At 41.4% G+C, this 25,165-nt stretch overlaps 1 protein-coding gene across 1 annotated transcript in view; it reads right to left on the bottom strand.

The window, feature by feature from the left end:
* SLX9 (SLX9 ribosome biogenesis factor) overlaps nt 1–24,225 on the bottom strand; it is a 145,929-nt gene extending 121,704 nt beyond the window's left edge. Inside the window, exons 1-2 of the mRNA XM_056534914.1 lie at nt 24,020–24,225; nt 13,061–13,169 (exon numbers count right to left, since the gene is read on the bottom strand). Of these exons, the coding sequence (XP_056390889.1) occupies nt 13,061–13,169; nt 24,020–24,178 (268 nt within the window). The 5' untranslated portion in view covers nt 24,179–24,225. The remainder of the gene's footprint in view (nt 1–13,060; nt 13,170–24,019) is intronic.
* Nucleotides 24,226–25,165: the final 940 nt, after the last annotated feature.

Below are 25,165 nucleotides of genomic sequence, written 5' to 3' on the forward strand. Positions count from 1 at the left end.
ATAGAAAGAAGCATATTTTCTAATAACATGCAATTGTGAAGTTATTCTGCATACATTAATCTATAATATATCAAACTTTTTTTGATGAGGGGTACCCTTTAAGAGCGCCATTACTCTGTTTTTCTCACCCCCTGATATATATATATAAATATATTATATATATATATACATACATACACATAAAAAAAATTCTTTCATGCGAAAAATTTTAGTCTATGTAGCAATTCAGTACAGAAATACTTTATTTTTTAAACCCACTGCAACTGCTGTGTATGAGACATGTCTTATATTGCAATGTTATATTTAAATCAATGTGACTGATCTGCAATATCAAGCAGTGTGTGTGAAAATCTATATAAAAGATTAAGGTGTACAGACAAATATTTTACAAATACATTCAGCCTGATTGGATATTATAGCTTCTGCCCCTGATATTAGATACTTTGACTGCCAAATATGGGGAAAGTGTGCGATTGCGATTATGGAGGTAAATATTTTGCTATGCGATTGCAATTAAATAAACAAATGGTGACATCCTCCAATTTCATGTCCAATCCCCCTCCCCTGCCCCTATGTAATTTCTATCCCCCAATTTCACATCCCCTCCGGATTTCATTTCTATCCCTTCATTTCCCATACACCCATGTCCTGTCTTCCCCCATTTTATGTCCACACCCCCATGTCACATCTCCACCATTAAGGTTTTGCTGGGGAGTAGGGGAAACAAAAAAAAAAACTGATGTTTACCTAGCCCCAGTTCACTAGTCTGGTGTCTTATGGGACTTTTCTGCTTACCCAATCACTGGCCTGACACATGACACTGCTGCGGCCACTGATTGGCTGAGCAGGAAAGGAACTGGAACCAGCTGATTGTCGGCAGCAGATAGATACAGGGAGGAGAACGGGATTTGTGGCAGACCTACAGGAGGGCTAGGTGTGCATCAGGTTTTGTATTATTCCCCCATGCATCTATTATTACTTAGGACAGTGTTATCCAACCAGGGTGCCTCCAGCTGTTGCAAAACAACTTCCAGCATGCCTGCAAAGCCTTTGGCCGGCCGTTGTAGTTTTGCAATAGCTGAAGGCACCCTAGTTGGAAAACACTGACTTTGTATATGAATTTCAGAGGCGGCCCAGCCCCAGACACTACGTGCGGCCGCCCATGCAGGTAGTCACAAACATGACTTAGGTAGTCATAGTCGCAATTCGCAAAAATCACAATGCTATTGCGATACAATTCTGAGAGAACCTGCAGATCATTTGGAAGCAGACATTTAAATAACTAATTCCAGATGAAACAAATCGATTCAGAGATCTGATATTAAAGAGGCACTTTAGTTATGAAAAACTTTTTACTGTACTACTAATAAGATGATTTTTTTAAAATAAACATTTAAAAAAAAATTCAATTTTACTAAAAATCGAAAATGAAAATAGCCGCCACTAGGGGTCAGCTGTCTTTATGCAGACAGACTACTCTGTATTTTGCAGCATACTGGATACCGGCCGTAACGTGTGTTGGTATCCAGTACAGGAGATCACCATTGCACCACTACAGTCTTCAGCTGTTCCTAAACTACAACTCCCATGATGGGAGTTGTAGTTTTGCAACAGCTAGAGGTGTGTATTCTGTAGCTGTGTACCTCCAGGTCTTGCAAAACTACAGACAAAGGATGTGTGGGCATGCTGGGAGTTGTAGTTTTGCAACAGCAAAAGGTAACACTGCTCTAACAGTACTTTATAAACACTGCAGCTCCAGCTGTTGCAAAACTACAACTCCAAGCATGCGTGAACAGCCAAAGCTTTCTCTGACTCCTGAATGACAAAGAAGCTGATAAGACATTCAGAAGTCTGTGAAAGCTGAATGACACACATAGTGACAGCTATGTTGATCAGCATCCAGCTTTACTAGGAACAGATAGAAAATGTATGCATAAAAACTACTTTGCAGTGATTTGCAGACTGCCCAAGAGGAAAGGGTTACAGAGTGCAGCGATTTGCAGACTGAGTCATCCACAGTGAGGGAGAGAGACAGACATGCCCCCTCCAGAAGGCAAGAACACAAAGCAAGTGAGCAACATATAAATGCCATAAGGGATATATAGGTCCTAGACATATAAAAATGATATGTACATGATCAGGATTAGGTTCTAAGTAACATTTTTTTTTTTTGCACTATGACAGGTACGCTTTAAGGTCTGTCATAGAAAATGATATAATAGAGCATACTTTAAGCAATACACAGTGAAGTCAAGAGTTTCAAAATAACAGAGGGGCTATGTACATGACTGCTAGCAAGCCTATAAAGTTGGTTTTAGGTTTTGGCATATTATTATGTACCACTAAATGGCGGGCAGAGAAAACCCTGCAAGAATGACTGGATGGTAACTTTTAGATTTTATTTTGAAGCATACTATTGAAGATAAAATTACATGTTTGTATGCGTTCAAACAAGTGACACATCAACAGCAAACGGCCCATCTGAAAAGCTATATGAAAGAGAAAAATGACAGAGCCCATTCCTTTAGATAGAATGCCTACGGAAACCATATTTTAACAGTTATAGGAGATATGTCATACAAAAAAAAAATAAAAAAAATTATCCCCTATGTGCAGAATAGGGGATAAGTTTTTGATCCCGGGGGTTCAAGCGACGGGGGCCCGCAGTCTCCTGTATATCTCTATGGGAGAGCCAAAGATAGCCGAACTGCTCTCCCTTAGAGATATATATGGAGGGGTGTGGCAGCCCAAGATTCGAGTGGGGGCCAATACTCACTTCCCAGGGGAGAGCCAGGGCTCCGTACAGAAGGTTGCAGGGGGCCCTGGTGCTCGGACCTCCCGCAATCTAAAAGTTATCCCATATCCTGCGGATAGGGGATACATTTTTTGTATGAGATTTCTTCTTTAAAGGGGTACTCCGGTCGAAAACTTTTATTTATTTATTTATTTATTTTTAATCAACTGGTGCCAGAAAGTTAAACAGATTTGTAAATTACTTCTGTTAAAAAATCTTAATCCAGAGGAAATTGTTTTCTTTTTGGAACACAGAACTCTATTGAAATCACAAGCACAGTGATCTCTGCTGACATCTCTGTCCATTTTAGGAACTGTCCAGAGCAGCATGTTTTCTATCAGGATTTTCTCCTACTCTGGACAGTTCCTAAAATGGACAGAGATGTCAGCAGAGTGCACTGTGGTCGTGATGTCAGCAGAGAGAGCTCTGTGTTCCAAAAAGAAAATAATTTCCTCTGTAGTATTCAGCAGCCAATAAGTACTGGAAGGATTAAGTTTTTTTTTTTAATAGAAGTAATTTACAAATCTGTTGATTTATTTAAAAAAAAAGTTTTCCACCGGAGTACCCCTTTAAGGCACCTTTCACAATACAGGTATCATCCTGCTTTTTTACTGCCGTTATTTTACAACGGATGAAAAAAAACGGATGCAATAACTGGAAATAACGGATGATAACAGATCATAACTGATGACCATCATTCGTTATTTTTAATTAGTTTTTTTCTTATAAAAACTGATGTTCTTCATCAGTTATTACCAGTTACATCCATTGAGGTTTTTTTTAGGTTTTTAACCTTATTTTGTAAAGCTGTACTGAGCATGCTCAGTACAAAAAACCTGACAATAACTGATGATAATGGATGTTTTTTTTGAACATCCAGTTCCCATAGACTTCAATGTTAAATTTAAATGTCCGGTATTTCACCATCTATTTTGCCGGACCACAAATTAGTTCATGCACCGTCTTTTGTTCCGGCAAAAATAACTGACATTAATAAAAACGGACATGCCTGATGTCAATGGGATTTTTTGGACATCCTTTTGCATGAATGGGATTTTTTGACGACCGGTTTCAAGACTTTTTGCCGGGAGTAATAACGGAGGTTTTTACAGGTTGCTATCTGTAGTGTGAAAGGGGCCTAAGCTGGGTAGTTACTGTTCCTGATGCAGAAGGAACTGCACAGTCAGGAAAGTAGAGGAAGGTCGAGGAAACCACAGGAAGCAGACAAACGTATTTCAAGGTTAGAGAATAGTAACCATGGAACGTTATTCTGAGATTTGGAAACTGAAGTTATCTACATATAATAGCCATGCAGCTTGTAAAAGCAGCTTATCTTTCCTGCACATATAGATTTGATCAACAGACTTCACAAACGGCAGATTTGGTAGAATTTTTAGATCAGTGTGAACCTGGCCTAAAAAGGACTTGTCCAATTTAGACCAAAGCTTCGCAAGCACCAAATAGAGTGTAGCACAAAATAACTTTCCATTGAAGCAAAAGAAACACCACTTTCTTATCCCCCAACCACCCATAAGGAAAGCAGAACTATTCCACTTGCCAGCCGTACCCCACTCACCCCCACTAGTGGCCACATGATCCCATTTCACTCATCCTGCAGCACTGTACCCCTAACCATGTCTGAAGCACTGCACAAAAATAGGCCTTATGCAAGAGTGGCCAGAAAAAAAGCTTCTCCACAGTAAAGGCTTGTCCACTCTACTGACACAGCCAGCAGAATTCCATTGGCTAAATTCCGCTTGCAGCCAAATACTTCAGTGGAAGGAGCACGCGGACATGCACCTTCTATATACCACCTTCTATATATACAGCAATGCAGTCCAGTGAAATTCTGCCTAATAAATGAACATGTACTATCTGCCAGCTGAATTATGCTGCAGCAGTTCTGCAGTCTAAACAGAACAGCAGAAACCCATTTAAATCAACGGGACTCTTTTTTCCCGCGGAATTCCACTGGCGGAATGTCAGCATTGTGGACGAGCCCTAAAAGACACACCAAAGCCTGTCTGTAGGAAGCAAAAAATAAAAAAAAATCCCCTAAGAAACTCTCAGATTGATGAAACCAAGATTGAACTTTTTGGCCTTAAGTTTAAAGATGTCTGGAGGAGACCAGGCATTGCTCATCATCTACCCCATACCATTCTTACAGTAAAGCGGCAGCATCATCATCATCATGCTGTGGGGTGTTATTTAGCAGCTGGGGCAGAGAGACTGGTCAGGGGTGATGAAAAGCTGAATGGAGCAAAGTACAGATCATTTTTATAAATACTTAAACCAGAATGTCATTCATTTGCAGTTTAAAGCTTTATGGGGAAACGAGTCCTAGGGTCGGTGTGCAGCTGAAATCTAATGTTATATAATGCTAGTGCTAGTATCATGTTCACCAATAAAACAAAGCTATGTACAGAAACATAGTAACACTACAACACACTTAGATCATGTTAGTCATAAAAGGGGTATTCCAGGAAAATACTTTTTTTTTTTTTTCTTTATATCAACTGGCTCCAGAAAGTTAAACAGATTTGTAAATTACTTCTATTAAAAAATCTTAATCCTTCCAATAATTATCAGCTGCTGAAGTTTAGTTGTTCTTTTCTGTCTGGCAACAGTTCTCTCTGCTGACATCTCTGCTTGCCTTGGGAACTGCACAGAGTAGAAGAGGGGATTTGATTCTACTCTGGACAGTTCCCCAGACAGGTGTCACCAGAGAGCAGTTAGACAGAAAAGAACAACTCAACTTCAGCAGCTCATAAGTACTGAAAGGATTATGATTTTTTAATAGAAGTAATTTACAAATCTGTTTAAACTTTCTGGAGCCAGTGGATGGAGATATATATATATTATATATATATGTTTTTTCCTGGATAACCACTTTAAATTCAAGAAGGTCGATGGCTTCAGCACATACTATCGACTTTGCCTCAGTTTGCAGTAGAGCCCTATGGCAGTGTTTTTTTTTTAACCAGGGTGCCTCCAGCTGTTGCAAAACTACAACTCCCAGCATGCCCGGACAGCCAAAGGCTGTCCGGGCATGCTGGGAGTTGTAGTTTTTCAACAGCTGGAGGCTCCCTGGTTGGGAAACAATGCCCTATGGTAATCTCCGCCTACCCTTGCCAGCATGTAATGGGAGGCTTGACAATTTATACTCTTGTTACCAAGATTTATACTCTTGTTACCACTGAATTGCTATTTATTTACCATAAATTGGCAAACACAATACATTACACAAAATACAGAAAAAAAGCACACTTACTCCTGGACCTAGGGCAAACTAACCTTCCTAGGTGCAAGGGTACAAGTCCAGTGAAACAAAAAGTCCTGTGCCTGTAAATAGTCCTGCTGGATTGTGAGGACAGGCGTCCCGTTTCAGAACCACAGCAACTTGCAACGCCCTGGAACTGACGTTCCAATAAAGACAACAACAAAAAAAATTCTGGGTGCACCTTAGTTAGAAACACTGCTCACATTTGTCACTAGCCCACAACCCACCCCTTAAAGATGTCCCTGGGAACCAATCATAATACAGCACGCAGAGGGTCTTATTAGCTAGCAAGGAATACTACCATCCTTAGCTAGGCAAGTCTGTCTGGAAATTCTTTCATTACACTGATATTGGATAACCAGAATGGCATGACCCTTACTATGAAGCCTTTGTACCCTCTTTTCCATCACACCTCCCCTAAAGGATAAGGGCAACGATACAACCGCCTTATCTGGCGGGATCCTGTCGGTGACTGGCTGCGTAGGCCATCACTGTTGTTTAGCACAAGTATGTCTCCGTGGGTGCAGAAGAAGCAGAAGCGAACTGAAGATGTGAGCTGTAAGAGCGGGGCTTCTTTAAAAAAATCAAGGGGGGGTCCCATTGGTTGGACCCCAGCGATCAGACACTTATCTCCATTCTGTGTTTACCATCTCTATCATGTGTTTATATATATATATATATATATATATATATATATATATATATATATATATATATATATATATATATACACACACACACACACACACACACACACACACATACACCAAATACATATAACATACTGTTTCCTGAGGAAGCTGTGCTTGCGCAGTGAAACGCGTTGCATCTTGGCTGAATAAAGTCTTTTTATTTGAACCTATCTACTGGAATGGTCTGTGTCCTGGTCAGCGCCATAGAATTCCCTGCCACCTACGAAGTTCATTGGATTTCACATCTCTATCATATAGCAGAGACAAAGGAGCTGTTTAGAAATACTAGAAAATTTGATTAGTAAGAAAGAAGACAATTTCCTTACACATTCAGGATTACCACATTAGTTGGGACAATAAAATCTGAGCTTAAACATCACTGACATCTAGAGCAGGACGAAGATGTGAGAGCCATAGTTTTAGGAAAACGCCTGTTTTCATATAGTGGGAACAGAACAGTGGGTGATTGTCACTTTGTAGACAGTTCCCATGATTAAGATTTAATATGACTAAAATGACCCTGAGAATGGGAGGAAGAGTAGACAGTCAGTCACAGTAGATGTGACTGGCTTCAAGGATGAAGGAAACACCTATAACAAAAATGAAGTAAAACTATTTTATTATGTTTTATGGTTTTATCAGTGTTTTCCATACTCATCCATTATTTGCTTCTAAACCAAAAGCCCATTATAGTAAATGACAATGAGCTGTTAGTATAGTCTAACAGCTGCTATATCCCTCTGCAAGCTGCAATGTATTCCTGTAGTGGTTCACAAGGACACCTCCAAAGCTGCTGGCAGCCGCTTTCTCCTTCAGACATGTAATAGCTCAGTGTTTTCCAAACAGTGTGCATGCAGCTGTTGTAAAACTACAATTTCCAGCATGTTGGGAGTTGCAGTTTTGCAACAGCTGGAGACACACTGTCTGGAAAACACTATTGTAGCTGTTCCTGAAGGCAGAATTTTATAACAAAGTAACTAAACTTGACAGACTGACACCTAAAAGGGGTATTCCAGGAAAAAAACTTTTTTTTATATATATCAACTGGCTCCAGAAAGTTAAACAGATTTGTAAATTACTTATATTAAAAAATCTTACTCCTTTCAGTACTTATGAGCTTCTGAAGTTAAGGTTGTTCTTTTCTGTCTAAGTAATCTCTGATGACACGTGTCTCGGGAACCGCCCAGTTTAGAAGAGGTTTGCTATGGGGATTTGCTTCTAAACTGGGCGTTTCCCGAGACACGTGTCATCAGAGATTACTTAGACAGAAAAGAACAACCTTAACTTCAGAAGCTCATAAGTACTGAAAGGATTAAGAGATTTTTTAATAGAAGTAATTTACAAATCTGTTTAACTTTCTGGAACCAGTTGATATATAAAACAACGTTTTTTCCTGGAATACCCCTTTAAAAACAATACATCCGGTAGTAGAGAATCCCTTTAACCATTCGCCAAATGCTTCTGAACTTCATATGGTGATGAAGCGACACAGAGGTTGTGCTGCTGCTAGAGCTGAGAGCTCACAGTCACAGATAGCCAGCCTCCCCTGATACCGTCCTTGCCTTCCTGACTGCTGTACACACAGTGTTTCTCTTTGACTAATTAAAACTGGGCTCTGTATGTCAAATAGGGGCTGACAGGTTGGGGCAACCAAGGAGGCGTGCCAGCCTGTGGCACTTGAACAGCTCGGTACTGCCTCCTTGACACTTTGCTGAGAAATAAAGTAATTTTGTAAGTTCAGGAGCCACCATCAACTTCAGATTTCTAACTGTGTGCCTTTAATATACCGTATTTTTCACCGTATAAGACGCACTTTTTCTTCCCAAAAACTGGGGGGGGGGGGGGGGGGAGTTGGTGCATCTTATACGGCAAATACCTGCAGCCATCAACGGCCGGGACCCGCGGCTAATACAGAACATCACGGATCGCGGTGATGCCCTGTATTAACCCTACAGACGAGGCGATCAAAGCTGACCGCCGCGTCTGAAGCGAAATTAACACTAACCCAGCTGGTCAGTCGGGCTGTTTGGGACCGCCGCGGTGAAATCGCGGCGTCCCGAACAGCTTAGAGGACACCGAGATGGACCTTACCTGCCTCCTCGGTGTCTACTCCGTGCCGGGATCCTCTGCATGGCCGGCGCTCTCCTTCGATGTCTTCACGTCATCGCGCACGCCGTCCCGTCATCCAATAGGAGCGGCGTGCGTAGCGACGTGATGACGGCAATGGAGAGCGTGGATCCCGGGGAAGAAGACGTCCGGAGCGTCGGGGACACCACGGGGACGCGGTGACAGCGATGGAGCGACATCCAGGGCAGCGGTGACGGGTCCGGAGCGGCGGGGACACGTGAGTATTACCTCCTATACCAGTGGTCTTCAACCTGCGGACCTACAGATGTTGCAAAACTACAACTCCCAGCATGCCCGGACAGCCAACGTAGTTTTGCAACATCTGGAGGTCCGCAGGTTGAAGATCACTGTTGGGTTCATAATCTTTTTTTCTAGATTTGGGACCTTTAAAATAGGGTGCGTCTTATATGCCGATGCGTCCTATAGGGCGAAAAATACGGTAACAAGTATGACCTGTAAATATGCCAGTAAACTTTTGGAATGATGAGTTACATTATTCCAGGTACAGATATCTGTTCGTAGCCATGGAAAAGCTATTAAGGTTCTACTCAAGATTCCAAAAGGAAATTAACTGCATCAAATGTCAGGTGCTGATCCAGACCATTCATGCACATGAGCAGTTCATATAAGAAGGCACTGAAATAACAGAGCGGAAACAGCTGCAGCCATTCCTACACAAATTTAATAAGAAAGGCATCTACTTGTGAATACTGTGTTTGTGTGAGAGACAACTGAGCAAACAAAGTATAAATAATGCTCCGCAATATAGTGCAATGAATTCTCTGGACAGTTATGCCTGACATCTCAATACACATGACAGATTAGTCCGTGTACTTAATTGTCATATCACTTAAGTGAAGCATTTTTTCCCACAGTACAACTACATGCATTTAAAGGATTTATTCTGATTGCCATATTTGGAGTCGGGAAGGAATTTGTCGCCTGTTATGGGTTAATGGCATCTGCCTCGTAAGGGTTTTTTGCCTTGCTCTGGATCCACACAGCAAGGATGCAGTAGGCATATAGGTTGAACTTCATCAACGTTTGAATTTTTTCAAACTTATAACCTAATGGGAAGATTTATCAAAACCTGTGCAGAGGAAAAGTTGACCATTTGCCCATAACAACCAATCAGATCGCTTCATTTAACAGAAACCGTTTTAATAAATCTCCTTATATGTTACTATAGAAGTGGTTTAAAAACTATGCAGCTGGGTACAGTCATGGCTGTAAATGTTGGCACCCCTGACATTTTTAAAGAAAATGAAGTATTTCTGACAGAAAAGGATTGCAGTAACACATGTTTTGCTATACACGTTTATTCCCTTTGTATGTATTGGAACTAAACAAAAAAAGTGTGGGAAAAAAGCTAATTTGACATTATGTCACACCAAACTCCAAAAATGGGATGGACAAAATTATTGGCACCGTTAACTTAATATTTGGTTGCACACCCTTTGGAAAAAATAACTGAAATCAGTTGCTTCCTATAACCATCAATAAGCTTCTTACACCTCTCAGCCGGAATGTTGGACCACTCTTCCTTTACAAACTGCTCCAGGTCTCTCTTATTGGAAGGGCGCCTTTTCCCAACAGCAATTTTAAGATCTCTCCAAGTATTCAATGGGATTTAGAGCTGGACTCCTTGCTGGCCACTTCAGAACTCTCCAGCGCTTTGTTGCCATCCATTTTTGGGTGCTTTTTGATGTATGTTTGTGGTCATTGTCCTGCTGGAAGACCAACAATCTCGAACGCAAACCCAGCTTTCTAACACTGGGCTGTACAATGCAACCCAAATTGACACCTTTCATAAATTTTTCTCTTCCGTCCACACCCAGGGAGATTAGTTACAGTGCCATGGGTTGCAAACTTCTTGATAATGTTGCGCACTGTGGAGAAAGACAAATCTAGATCTCTGGAGATGGACTTGTAACCTTGAGATTGTTGATATTTTTCCACAATTTTGGTTCCCAAGTCCTCCGACAGTTCTCTTCTTTTTGTTGTCCATGCTTAGTGTGGCACACACAGACACACAATGCAAAGACTAAGTGAACTTCTCTCCTTTTTATCTGCTTTCAGGTGTGATTTTTATATTGCCCACACTTAATACTTGCCCCAGGTGAGTTTAAAGGGTACCTCTCACCAAAAAACTTTTGATATATTATAGATTAATGTATGGAGAATAACTTTACAATTGCATGTTATTAAAAAATATGCTTCTTTCTATTTAATTTTCCACTTTGAAGAAATGACCACTAGGGGTCTCCCTACCAGTCCTGCCAGCAAGCATTTCAGACTCATGCTGGAGTCCTAAACACTACGAGCTGCCAGTCTGCTTTGTTCACAAAGGAGAACACTCAGAGCTGCCAGCCTGCTTTGTTCACAGCCTGTTTGGCTGTGAACAAAGCAGGCTGGCAGCTCTGAGTGTTTAGGACTCCAGCATGAGTCAGAAATGCTTGCTGACAGGACTGATCGGGAAAAATACAATAGAAAGAAGCATATTTTTCATTAACATGCTATTGGAAAGTTATTCAACATTCATTAATCTAAAATATATCAAAAGTTTATTTGATGAGAGGTACCCTTTAAAGGAGCATCACATGCTTGAAACAATATTGTTTTTCCACAATTTTGAAAGGGTGGCCATAATTTTGTCCAGCCCATTTTTGGAGTTTGGTGTGACATTATGTCAAATTAGCTTTTTTTCCTCTTTTTTTTTTTGGTTTAGTTCCAATACACACAAAGGGAATAAACATATGTATAGCAAAACATGTGTTATTGCAATCCTTTTCTGTGAGAAATACTTCATTTTGTAGAAAAATTTCAGGGGTGACAACATTTTTGTTGCACCAATCCTTTTTTTTAGGAACATAAATAGTAGGGGGGGGGATCGACCGATATCGTTTTTTTAGGGCCGATACCGATGATCTGTCACCTTTCGGGCCCATAGCCAATAACTTAGCCGATAATTCATAACAAAATATCGGTATATTTCAACCCCCCGGCGGGGCAGAAGCCGTTGCAGACCAATGATTTAAAGCGGGCGCTTTAAATCAATGAACTACAGCGGCTTTTGCGGTGCAAGAGACTGCCGCCGCTGCTTGCTTCTCTCCCCCTGCCTGTCCTGAGTCTAACCACCACAGTTGCCCCATCGCCTCCCCCCCCCCCCCATCTTCTGCCCACATACCACCGGCGCCCAATCGCCTCCCCCCCATCCTCTGCCCACATACCACAACCGCCTCCCCCCCCCCATCCTCTGCCCACATACCACCGCCGCCGTTACCCCATCGCCTCCCCCCATCCTCTGCCCACATACCGCCGCTGCCCCATCGCTTCCCCCCATCCCCGGTGTTATAATTACCTGTTCCCGGGGGTCTGCGATCATTCTGGCTCCGTCACTGGTAATTACGCAGCGCACAGCAATAGCGCAGGAACCAGAATGATCGCGGACCCCCGGGAACAGGTAATTATAACATCGGGGATGGGGGGAGGCACTGGGGGGGGGGCTTGTTCGCGGTGCGGTGGGTGGTGCGGCGCGGTGGGGGCGATGCGGGGCATTATCAGCATATCGGCAAGGTAATTGCCGATACCGATAATGTCCAAAATTGCGATTATCGGACGATCCCTAATAAATCGCACTTTTTTTCCTTTCTCAATGTGCTGCTTGGTTTAAGAGATTATTTTGTTGAGATTATTTTTGTTATATTTGTAACTTTAGCATGGACTATGCCCAATAATGCGGCCGAGGCACTAATATGTTTTGGCTTGCAAGGCCCCAGCAGAAAAAGATTTTGAGGACCATGTAGAAAAGGACAAATTGAACAATGACTAACCAGGAAGGGTTAAAGGGGTACTCCGGCCCTAAGACATCTTATCCCCTATCCAAAGGGGACGTCACGCCCCCTCTCATAGATTTGCATTGAGGGGGCAGGGTGGGCTGTGATGTCACAAGGGGCGGAGTCGTGATGTCACCATACTCCGGCCCCGTGGTCGGGAGGCTTCAGACAAGGAGCCTCCAGCCCTGTGTGCAACGGAGACAGGTGGGTGCTGCATGAGAGATTGCGGGGGTCCCCAGCTGTGGGCCCCCCGCGATCAGACATCTTATCTTATAAGATGTCTTAGGGCCAGAGAACCCCTTTAAACATACAAGAGTAGTAAATTCCATACCTTTTTTGGCAGGGACTATACTTTTTGGTTCCACTTCTAAGTTTTGCGTTAAAGCCTCAGGATTAATCGTAGTTGATGAAAAGATATCTGAGGACATCAATGTCCAGTCCTGAGAAAAGAAAAGAAAATGCAGTCTTTAAATTTTAAAAAGTATGGTTTTATTTGTTTAAAAGGAATCTGTCACCAGCACTAACCCGCTTGTACAAGGTAATAGTGCTGGTGAGAACGATTCCAACATTGTTGTTGTTTTTTCCCCCCCTATGTGGCCCTGTTCCAAGTTATGCCCAAACAAATCAAAATATGGAAATTAAGTACTTTAGTGCACTGGGGGAGTTCCAAGCCCCTTGGTGAACTTTTCTGCTTGCCATTTCCAGCCCTGTGCAATAAATTATTATTCATAAATTATTCACGAACCTGAACGGCATTCTATACAGGGAACATGTAACCCTACTTCCGTTCCGCCAACTCATGTCACATGATCACCACCACCACAGGTTTTTCATGCACATTTGCTTCTACCCTGCTCTGCTGATCACCCCCTCACATGTACTGCATCTAGCAGATACAGAGCAGGTTCTGGTCTGGCAGTCATTGAGCAGCAGAGATCTCCACATACAACAGCAGTGACAGCCCCACCAGGACCTGCTCTGCACACAACAGCAGTGACTGCCCCACCAGGACCTGCTCTGTATCTGTTATAGGCTGGAAGTATAGGACCTATGGTAATGTTACAATCATATGGCCAGTACATGTAGGGGTGGAGAAAAAATGTATCCCCTATCCGAAGGACAGGTGATAACGTTTTCTTACATGATACTTCTTTAGGGTACATTCACACATACAGGATCCTGTGCAGATTTCATGTGCAGTATATGTAACTGCCTCTTAGAAGCTGTGCTCATGTGCTCAGTCATTTAGTTTACATTGAAATCTGCAGCAGAAAATCCTGCGAATCAAATCTGCATACGTGTGAACATACCATTAAACAGATTTGGAAATGACTTCTAGGTAAAAAAAAATCCTAATCCTTTCACTACTTATCAGCTGTTGTATACTCCAGAGAAAGTTGTGCAGTTCTTTTCTGTCTGACCACAGCGCCCTCTCTGCTGACACCTCTGTTCGTGTCAGGAACTATGGGAATTTGCTTCTACTCTGAACAGTTCCTGAAATGTACAGAGGTGTCAGCAGAGAGCACTGTGGTCAGACAGAAAAGAACAATACAACTTCCTTTGTGATAAGTACTGGAAGGATTAAACATTTTCAATAGTAATAAATAGTAATAGTTATAATAATAGTTCACAAATCTGGAACCAGATGATTTGAAAAAAAAAAATTCCACCGGAATACCCCTTTAACAGATATGATGCAAATAATTAATTGTTCAAGGCAACTAATCACGGTGCCATTTTCATTTTCCAAATTTCCTCTGATAATGTAAAGGATAAAATCTGATTGGTTACTATAGACAACTGTGACAATGTTACTTTGTACTAGTCTTGATGGAAAAAAAACATATGCGAGGTAGAAATGCAATTGTGCTCTGCATTAAAGTTATGTGTAACGATAACCAGATATGATTTTCTTTAAAATGCAGAAGCAAGCGAAAAGTCAAGGAGGTGGATCTCCTCTGGCTGCATTCACTATCCTCTTAAGTCAGTTTTGTGGCACATCTGTGGCATCGCTCACAGACATATGTTGAGGAGAACCCTGTGGTACCCCTCTAATGGACAAGCAGTGTGATATGACCCTGAGGGCCCTTTCCTTACTCAATTGCCTCTACTTCTCTATGCAAAAACCGTGGCACACAAGCAATTTGAAGAAGATACCATGCAGAATTTCCATGTGAAAAATTCTGTCTGGAATCCACGTGGAATTAAAGCTCCACTGATGTCAATGGAAGGTTCGGATTAGGAGTACTGTATGTTTCAAGAATTGACATGTGCTTTCTTGAAGCAGAAAATAATCCTCATCCGAATCTTTCATTGACATTAGAGATGAGCGAAGTTACAGTAATTCAATTTGTCACAAACTACTCGGCTCGGTGTTTGCTGACTTTAGCCTGCATAAATGAGTTCAGCTTTCAGGTGCTTCGGTGGGGTGGATACTGTCTCCTAGGACTGTATCCGACCTTTTCCGGAGCATCTGAAAGCTGAACTCATTTATGCAGGCTAAAGTCAGCAACTGCCGAGCCGAGAAGTTTGTGACAAATCGAATCACTGTAAGTTCGCTCATCTCTAATTGACATCAATGAAGATTTGATTCCATCAAAGATTCTATGATTCTAGATTCTAGAATTTCCAAATTAAAATTCAGCTTGAATTTGTTTTCAAATTACTTGTGTGCCATGGTTTTTGCGTTGAGAAAACTGAGAGGGAACTGAGTGAGAAAATTCTGCCTTGTGAAATTGCCCTTAGTCAATAGGCCTTACGGAATGCATTCATTTCTCTGATTTTACCAATGCAAAAACTCATAACTTTATCATAAGGTTCTGACATGTATTTTAAGGCGCATTCACATGGAATTTATGAGCAGAATCCACTCGGAAATTCCACTCGGAAATTCCATTGCAGCAGACTCCAATTATGTTCAATGGAATTCTGTTCACTGCACTGTGCAGACGGCAGAATTTCCGTTACAGGAACAGATGTTTCCACCACGGAAATTTTAATTCCAGACTCAGCAGAGAGGTCAACTCTACAACATGAATGTCAACTCTTTCTGCAAAATCTGCTCAGAAATGCATTACAGTCTGGGCATATTTGAGGGGCCGGATTGTTTTGCTGGCACCTGTAGAACGTCCAGCTGTAATTTTTCCTGCTGAAAATTTTGCCATGGACTTTTGTTTTTTCCTCCTCACCTTTTAAAAATCATAACCCTTTCAATTTTGCACCTAAAAATCCATATTATGGCTTATTTTTTGCGCCACCAATTCTACTTTGCAGTGACACTCATTTTACCCAAAAATCTACAGCGAAACGAAAAAAAAAAATCATTGTTGAAATTGAAGAAAAAAACGCCATTTTGGGGGCTTCCGTTTCTACGCAGTAAATTTTTCGGTAAAAATGACATCTGATCTTTATTCGGTAGGTCCTTACGGTTAAAATGATACCCTACTTCTATAGGTTTGATTTTGTGGTACTTCTGTAAAAAATCATAACTACATGCAGGAAAATGTATACGTTTAAAATTGTAATCTTCTGACCCCAATAACTTTTTATTTTACCGCTTATGGGGCGGTATGAGGGCTCATTTTTTGTGCCGTGATCTGAAGTTTTTATTGGTACCATTTTTGTATTGATCAGACTTTTTGATCGCTTTTTATAAATTTTTTCATGTTATAAAAAGTGACCAAAAATACGTTATTTTGGACTTTGGAATTTTTTTTGGCGCGTACGCCATTGACCATGTGGTTTAATTAATGATATATTTTTATAGTTCGGACATTTACGCACACGGTGATACCACATACGTTTACATTTATTTTTATTTACATTTTTTTTTATGGGAAAAGGGGGGTGATTCAAACTTTTATTATGGAAAGGGTTAAATGACATTTATAAACTTTTTTTTTTTTTACACTTTTTTTTTGCAGTGTTATAGCTCCCATAGGGGGCTATAACACTGCACACACTGATCTTTTACCCTGATCCCTGCAAAGCCATAGCTTTGCATTGATCAGGGTTATCGGCGGTCGATTGTTCAAGCCTGCATCTCAGGCTTGAAGCAATCAATCGCCGAAGGGACACGCCGGAGGCAGTTAAGAGGACCTCCGCTCGTGTCCCAGCTAATCGGGACACCACATTTTCACTGCGGTGGTCCCGATCAGCCCCCCTGAGCAGCCGGGCAGCTTTCACTTTCGGTTTAGACGCGGCGTTCAACTTTGAAGACCGCGTCTAAAGGGTTAATTGCGCGCGGCACCGCGATCGCTGCCGCGCGCTATTAGCCCCGGGTCCCGGCTTCAGATACATGCCAGGACCGACCCGATATGACGCAGGGTCCCCGCGTGACCCCAGGGTTATATCGCGGGAGCCGGCCAAGGACGTAAATATGCGTCCTTGGTCATTAAAGGGGTATTCCAGGAATTTTTTTTTTTATTTGACTATGCTACAGGGGCTGTAAAGTTAGTTCATAATATAGTGTCTGTACCAGTGTTTGACGGATTTCTCACAATTCTTCTGTGATTTTCACCCCAATATTTATTTTTAACAACATACAAAATGACTGCTGTCTTTTCCCAGGTTGCAATGCGGCCGAGACCTGACTCACTAGTCAGCTGATGACAGGGAGCCTGTCTGCTTCAACATGTGGAGCGATCGCTTGGTGGGAGAGAGATCAATCTGCAACTAATGCAACAGCTGTAGGCACCCTGATTGAAAACCACAGGACTTTTGAATGGATCGCCCCCCACTGATCTACTGATTCCTCCTAAAAGTCCCCCAAGGGGACTAAAAATAAGCGCAAGAAAAAAAAAAGGTCAATTAAAGTTTAAAAAAAAAAAACACATTAACCATTTCAATATTAAGTTTCAACCACCCCCCTTTTTCCAAATTCTGTATGAAAAATATGTAAACATAATAAAAATAATCTGTGGTATCGCCGTGTGCGTTTATTATAATTAAACCGCACAGTCAATGACATTTACGTAAAAATTGCATAGTTTTGGTCACTTTGTATACCCTAAAAAAAAAATGTATAAAATGTGATCAAAAAGTCCTATCAAAACAAAAATAGTACCGATAAAAACTTCAGATCACAGTGCAAAACATGAGCCCTCAAACATCCCCATATACAGAAAAATAAAAAAGTTATATGGGTCAGAAAATTATAATTTTAAACATACTAATATTAGTGCATTTAGTTATAATTTTTTTAGGAAGTAAAATAAAACCTATTTAAAATTAGGTATCCTTGTAACCGTATGGACCTACAGAATAAAGATAAGCTGTCATTTTTCCCGAAAAGTGCTCTGCATAGAATCGGAAGCCCCCAAAATTTACAAAATTACGTGTTTTTATTTTGCCCCTCAAAGATTTTTTTTCTGGTTTAGCCGTAGGATGATTGATGTCATTACAAAGTAAAATTTGTGGTGCAAAAAACAAGCCATCATATGGTCATATGGGTCTGTAGGTGTAAAATTGAAAGTGCTATGATTTTTAGAAGTGGAGGAGGAAAAAACGAAAGTGCAAAAATTAAAAATGTCCCAGTCCTTAAATGGGCACTGTCAGATACAATAACTTTTGATATGTTGTAACGCATGTATAACCAATAGGTTTTGCAATTGCTTCCATTAGAAAATTTTCAGTATTTCACACTGAAAAAGCCAGTCAAACAACTGCCCCCCCCCCCCTGCCTGCTTGGACATACATACTAGTCCTGCTGTGTCCATGCATCATCACCTATGTCATGGACACACTTCCTTGATTGACAGCTGTGAGCACAGGGCTCATAGCTGGAGGAAAAATCCTCCCACTGTCAGCTTGTGTCCCACTACTGTCAGTGAGGACAAGCTGGGAGTTGTAGCTTTGCTAATGCTAGGGGAGATGTGAGCAGACAGCATACTGAGGGAGGGGGCGGAGACCTGCACAGTGAGGCCACGCCCCCTCCCTTTGAGAGGAATTCAGACTAGTGAGCTAAATTAAAAGTGTATTTAAAAAAAAAATAAAGGTGCTAGACACATAAAAATGAGATGTACATGGTCACGATTAGGTACTGAGCGTTAGATTTAAAAAAATGTTTTTTGTTGGATCTGACAGGTACGCTTTAACCCCTTAAGGACCAAGCCCATTTTGGCCTTACAGACCAGACCAATTTTATTTTTGCATTTTCGTTTTTTCCTCCTCGCCTTATAAAAACCATAACTCTCTTATATTTCCATCCACAGACCCATATGAGGGCTTGTTTTTTGCGTCACCAATTGTACTTTGTAATTACATCACTTATTTTACCATAAAATGTACGGCGCAACCAAACAAATATTATTTATGTGGGAAAATTGAAAAGAAAACCGCAATTTAGCAAATTTTGGAAGGTTTTGTTTTCACGTTGTACACATTCCGGTAAAAATGACATGTTTTCTTTATTCTGTGGGTCAATACGATTAAAATGATACCCATGATTATATTCTTTTCTATAATTGTACTGCTTAAAAAAAATCTCAAACCATTTTAACAAAATTTGTATGTTTGAAATTGCCCTATTTGGCGATATGAGGGCTCATTTTTTGCGCCATGATCTGTAGTTTTTATCTGTACCACTTTTGCTTAGGTTTTACTTTTTATTCATTTTTTATAAAAAAAAAATTTGGAATAAAATGTGACAAAAAAGCAGCAATTTTGGACTTTTTTTACGTTTACGCCGTTCACCGTACGGGATAATTAACAATATATTTTAATAATTCATACATTTACGCATGCGGCGATACCAAATACTGTATGTGTATTAATTATTTTTTTTACTCTTTTTTGGGGGTAAAATGGGGAAAACGGACATTTTACTTTTTATTGGGGGAGGGGATTTTTCCTTTTTTTATTTTATTTTATTTTTTATTTTTTTTACCCTTTTTATGGCCCCATAGAGGACTATTCATTGCAATCAGTTGATTGCTAATACTGTGCAGTGCTATGTATAGGACACAGCACTGCTCAGTATTATCGGTGATCTTCTGCTCTGGTCTGCTCGATCTCAGACCAGAGCAGAAGACCCCGGGAGACGGCTGGAGCCAGGTGAGGGGACCTCCGGCTGCCATGCTGGATGATCGGATCGCCGCGGCAGCGCTGCAGGCGATCCGATCATCCATTCAAACTACCGCAATGCCGTGATCTGTATTGATCACGGCATCGGAGGGGTTAATGGCGGACATCCGCGCAATCGCGGATGTCCGCCATTACCGACGGGTCCCTGGCTGCTGATATCAGTCGGGACCTGCCGGGCATGAGCGGTGCTCGCGATCATGTCAGCGCGTAAATGTACGTCATGTAAGTACCACGTCACCATGACGTACATTTATGTCCATTGTCGTTAAGGGGTAAAAAAAAAAAAATTTGCAATGTACTAATATACTAACTTTATAGCTTTCATATCCACATGTAATAATAAAAAAATAAAATAAAAAAATAAAAAAGTGCCTGGCATGGCCTAGAAGTAGATCCATCACAACTACTGACCTGTCTATTTTAGAAAATAAATCTATTCCCCATAATATGACAAATCTGGAACAGCTTTTCTCCTTGCTATGTGTTATTAAATTCCTCTGTTATTCCAACCAGAATCTATAAATAAACTGACTAGTGGGCATTACCAGATAAGGGCGTGTCCCTTCAGTGGGCACTACCCCAATCATGGGATAATTTAGTATGTACAAAAAGATACGTGTCAGATGATTAGGCCACACGTCTGCCATATATACCTCACGGTGAATACATAGGTGCCGTAAAATCAATTGATTTACAGCACCTGTAATATTTTATTACTAGATAATTATTATGAAATGAAAGCTGTGCTCTGATTGGTTGCTATAGGCAAAACTGGATTGTTTTTTTCAGGAATGCATCGAAAGGGAAATTTGGGGCCAAAAACCAAAAATTTTGGCTGTGCTTGGCCGAAAAAAAAACAAAAATGAAAATGCATTGCCTTGCCCACTTTTTTCAATAAAGTTTTTTCAAAAATTGTATTATCAAAATTTTTTAGTTACTGATGTACTTGAAGGGGACTCCGCAACACATGCGGGTGGCTATAGAAGGTACTGGCCAGGCTTGGAGCCACAGCACTGCCACTCACCATGCATTGATTCCAGGACACACTAGAGGGGTACACACCTATCTGATTGGTTGCTAAGGGCAACTACTCAATTTTTTCCTTAGAACGTTTTGATAAATCTCCCCCTTCTATCTTAAAAAAATGTCATTTGTTTTAATACAGATTAACAAAACCAAAATCGTTATTTTTTTTATCTGTATCATTTTTATTTTGCTGGGACTCTTGGATCACCTATTTTTTTTCCTGCTACATTAAGCGAACAAAAAGCAGCAATTCTGGACGTTGGTATTTTTTTTTTTTTTACATTTACGCCATTGACCATGCGGTCTTATTAACATTATACTTTAATAGTTTGGACATTTTATGCACGCGGCGTTACCAAATATGTTTATTTTTGTTAACTTTATTTTATTTGAAAAAAGGGGGGCGGATTATTTAACTTTTATTTAGGGGAGCGGCTTTTGCACATTTATTGCCTTTTTATTTTTTAACAAATTTATTTTCACAATATTTTTTGTCCCCATAGGTCAGTGTTTTCCACAGCATGCCTCCAGTTGTTGCAAAACTACAACTCCAATCAGGCCCAGACAGCCAAGCGCTAGTTTTGTAACAGCTGGAGACATACAGATGCACTCCTGTGCTTGTAGACACTGATCAATGCTGTGCCATGGGAACCTATAGCACAGCATTGATCAGGGTTACCGGCGCTCCATTACTACAGGCTGCTAGGGTGCCTGCATTATTGGAGCGCCGATCGGACAGGACAGATGAAGGTAGAGAACCTCCACCTGTCCTTGCAGCTGATCGGGACCCCACAGGTGTCCCGATCAGCTCCACTGTACTACCGCAGATTGTTTTCTGCATTTTAGACGCCACGATCAACTTTGATTGTGGCGTCTAAAGGGTTAATGCCGGACATCACATGGATCGGTGATTTCCAGCATTAGCCAGTATGAAGCGAGCTCAGCTTCTGAGCTCTCTTCATTCGCCCACTGCACAGCTGCGCCATATACACACGGCGGGCAGCCATGGAAACATTAAGTCACCTCCTCCCAGCACTCAGAACTGCTGTGAGGAGTGACAGTAGGCGATGTACTGTACAGCACAGGGACACATGGGATAAGGCAGTGATGCATCGGTGTGCAGTTCTGCTCCTCACACCAGAGTCTATATAAGTTGGAAGCCATGCCCCTATTTTAGGCCATGCCCAAATTATCGGCAGGAAATTCCCTTCGCCGAAAAGGGCATTTTCAGTGGCAAAAATTACGGTGCATCCCGAGTTTTTTTTTTTTCTTGGATAGATTGGTAAATCTGGGTTTATGGATCTGCATTGTGTTATTCAATGTGGATTTGTTTTTCACCGCATGAAAATTGGGTATAAAATACATCTTGTACTTATACAGATGTCAGCAGATCCTATCAAGATCAAGCATTATGTCTGTACACAGATCATGACAGAATCTTAGACTTTTGAATGTGGCCTACATTACCACTGGGAATCTACCAGAGCTATCAGCTTCTTTCTCACGTAACAAATATGCTCTAAAAATAAATGGGAAATTAGTTTTTTTTTTTTTTTTTATAAATTAACAACTACTATCTAGACATTACTTTTTACTCCTTGAAGATGCAGGGCCATAGACTTTTTTTTTATTTTTTTTTTAAGTATAACTAAACCAAGCCAACAACAACAACAACAACAGGAAATTACATTTTTATAAAATGTGAGACCACTAGTTGATTTCTTCTTAAAAAATAGAGAGCCCCAATTATCTTTGCTCCCTCACATTATCAGCAGTAACTGAGCCTGGTATAGGATCTATCATGCAGTTGTTTCTGCAAAATGATTTGCCAGTCACAGACTGTCAGAAGTGAATCTAGCTGAGCTACATTGTGTGCTGCAGGTCTACTCTTTATTGTGGAAAAGATGTATCAGGGCTGGTGGAAGATGGTCATGTGACTGCAATTTTAGGACACTATTTGCACCATTTTGGTCGCTATCTGGAGCTCTGCATTATTTAAATCACATATAGAGCAGTTTTCCAACTTAATGCCAGTTTACACTGAGAAATGTTATCCGGAATCTCCACCTTGAAATCCCTGAACGGAATCAGCTATACAGGTCACACAATGGAAACTGCACTGCATAATTCCGCCAAAAGAATAAACATGATCATTCTTTCAGCAGAATTCCACGTAGGCTGCATTACCATCAATGAGGACAGAAAAGTTGGTCACTGTGCTGATATTGGTGCTACCTGTTACACTCAGAATGGCCAATCAAAGAACGGGAGGATATTCTCAATGTAAGGATACCCTTACACTGTTTGTTTTCCAGGCCATCATAATATCATGCTAGCCAGCAAATGGTACTCAACAATTCACCATCTTTAAGGGGAGTAATCTTGTGGTAAAGGTGTTTTTATGCCTGTTTGACACATTGGTACAGCAAAAAAAAAAAAATAAATAAATAAAAGGGAGGAAGTCTAGGGCAGCGGCAGGTTACATGTTAAAACTAAATAAGCCATACGTACCTGCCCTAATCTGGCACAACTTTCATTCAGACACCTCCCGGTCCCTTTCACTGTTTCCTGTAAGTTGTCCCAAGAGGTCCAGGTATACCCATTCAGTCATTAAATGACTCAGGTGGGACAACACTGTGGCCAAGTGATCTGACAATCAATTTCTATTAGAAGCCATGACGGATCACCAACTGGAGCAGGACTGTCTGTTCAGCCTATCACCGACAGCGGTGGTGTCCGGTCTCTGCCAGTGATTGGCTGAAAGGGCAGGTCCTGCTCCAATACCTTGTGCAGGCAGAAGAGCAGCAGGGCCTTCATTATATACAGAAATAATAAATCCCAAAATTCCCCCCACATGGGCTGTTTCCCTCATTGCCATGGGAAGAATAGTGCTGCATCCTGTACTATCCTTGCCATACAGAGAGACAGCAATGGCAGCTCTGATCACAAATCACAGAGCTCTCAGGATATACAAAGCAGTGCACAAAAGTCCTCATCTGTCAGGGGATGTGTTGTGCGGTTTATCCTCTCCTCAGACTGATCCTTATAGATCATCAGACCAATCTGAGCCCCTCTAACTGCTGTATACTAACAAATGGCAGTAGATGTTAGGGCATGCTGGTGGTAGTAGTAACGACAGCCATAGCCTAAACCAGCCCCATGCAGCCACGTGTGTTCTTACCTTTCCTCCCACCGGTTTGCTCCAGGACAGCGGAGCCGCCACCTCGGCCGCACCGGGAAGCTTGTAACCCGGAGCAATAGGGGCATTTTCTCCAGAGGAATCGACTTTAATAGCCGCAACATGCAGCTTTTGCCGAACACGTTTTATTTTTCCTACCATACTTTCTAATTCCGGAAGTGAGGGTCCGCGTCACCACGGCAACGTCCAGGAGTTAAAAACGTCCCCCCTAAAAAGTGGATGAACACAAACGTTCCGGGGAGTAGCTAGTTTCCTATATGCCACCGCTTGCCAACCGGGGTGCCTTCGGCTGTTGCAAAACTACAAGTCCCAGCATGCCCGGACAGCATTTGGCTGTGCAAGCATGCTGGGAGTTGTAGTTTTGCAGTAGCATACGAAATGTCTGCCTGGTGCATACAGTTATTTGCCTGATACATACAGCTATATAAATACTGGAGCACAATTTTTTTTTCGGTGTCAGGGTAAGTCAGAAATGGATCCAGATAAAAGACAATATACAAGTCCTTCCTTTATACAGTATTTCCCATTTCATCTGAATACACTTCTGACTTTGGCTCAAAACTGCAGTGGCCACAATGCCAGAAAAAAACCTGCGTGGAAACCTAACCTAAGCACATAAAATATAACTTAAATGAGTTTAAGGGTAGGGTCAAATGTGCCATATTTTCCGCATATTTTCTGCAGCTGATTTTGCTACCCATTGACTTTACTGGATAGGAAAATATGCAGCATGGCAAGGACACATATAAACCTCATAAGTGATCATCAAAGCACAATTTCATGCATCAATTAGATAGCTGTATTTATTGCAGTGTCATGGTGCATTGTTCCTGTCAGTGATCGCTAAAAGAGTTAACCACAGGATTGCTGCAGTGTTCAGTGGTCCCTAGGTACAGAAGTCTGTTGTGCAGAATGCGCAACTGCAGGAGCAGGTCACATAGCTACTAATGATACATACAATAGGAGATTAGTGTCTGATTGCAGGGAGTTCAACCGCTGGGATCCTTCATGATCTCCTAAACGGCGTCCTGGCTCTCCAAGCTGCATGGAGCTGTAAGTGGCACATGCTGCCTTTCCCTCAATACAATGGAGGAGATTTATCAAAACCTGTGCAGAGGAAAGGTTAAC

The sequence above is a fragment of the Hyla sarda genome, chromosome 8, assembly GCF_029499605.1.
Source record: "Hyla sarda isolate aHylSar1 chromosome 8, aHylSar1.hap1, whole genome shotgun sequence".
Taxonomy (NCBI): domain Eukaryota; kingdom Metazoa; phylum Chordata; class Amphibia; order Anura; family Hylidae; genus Hyla; species Hyla sarda.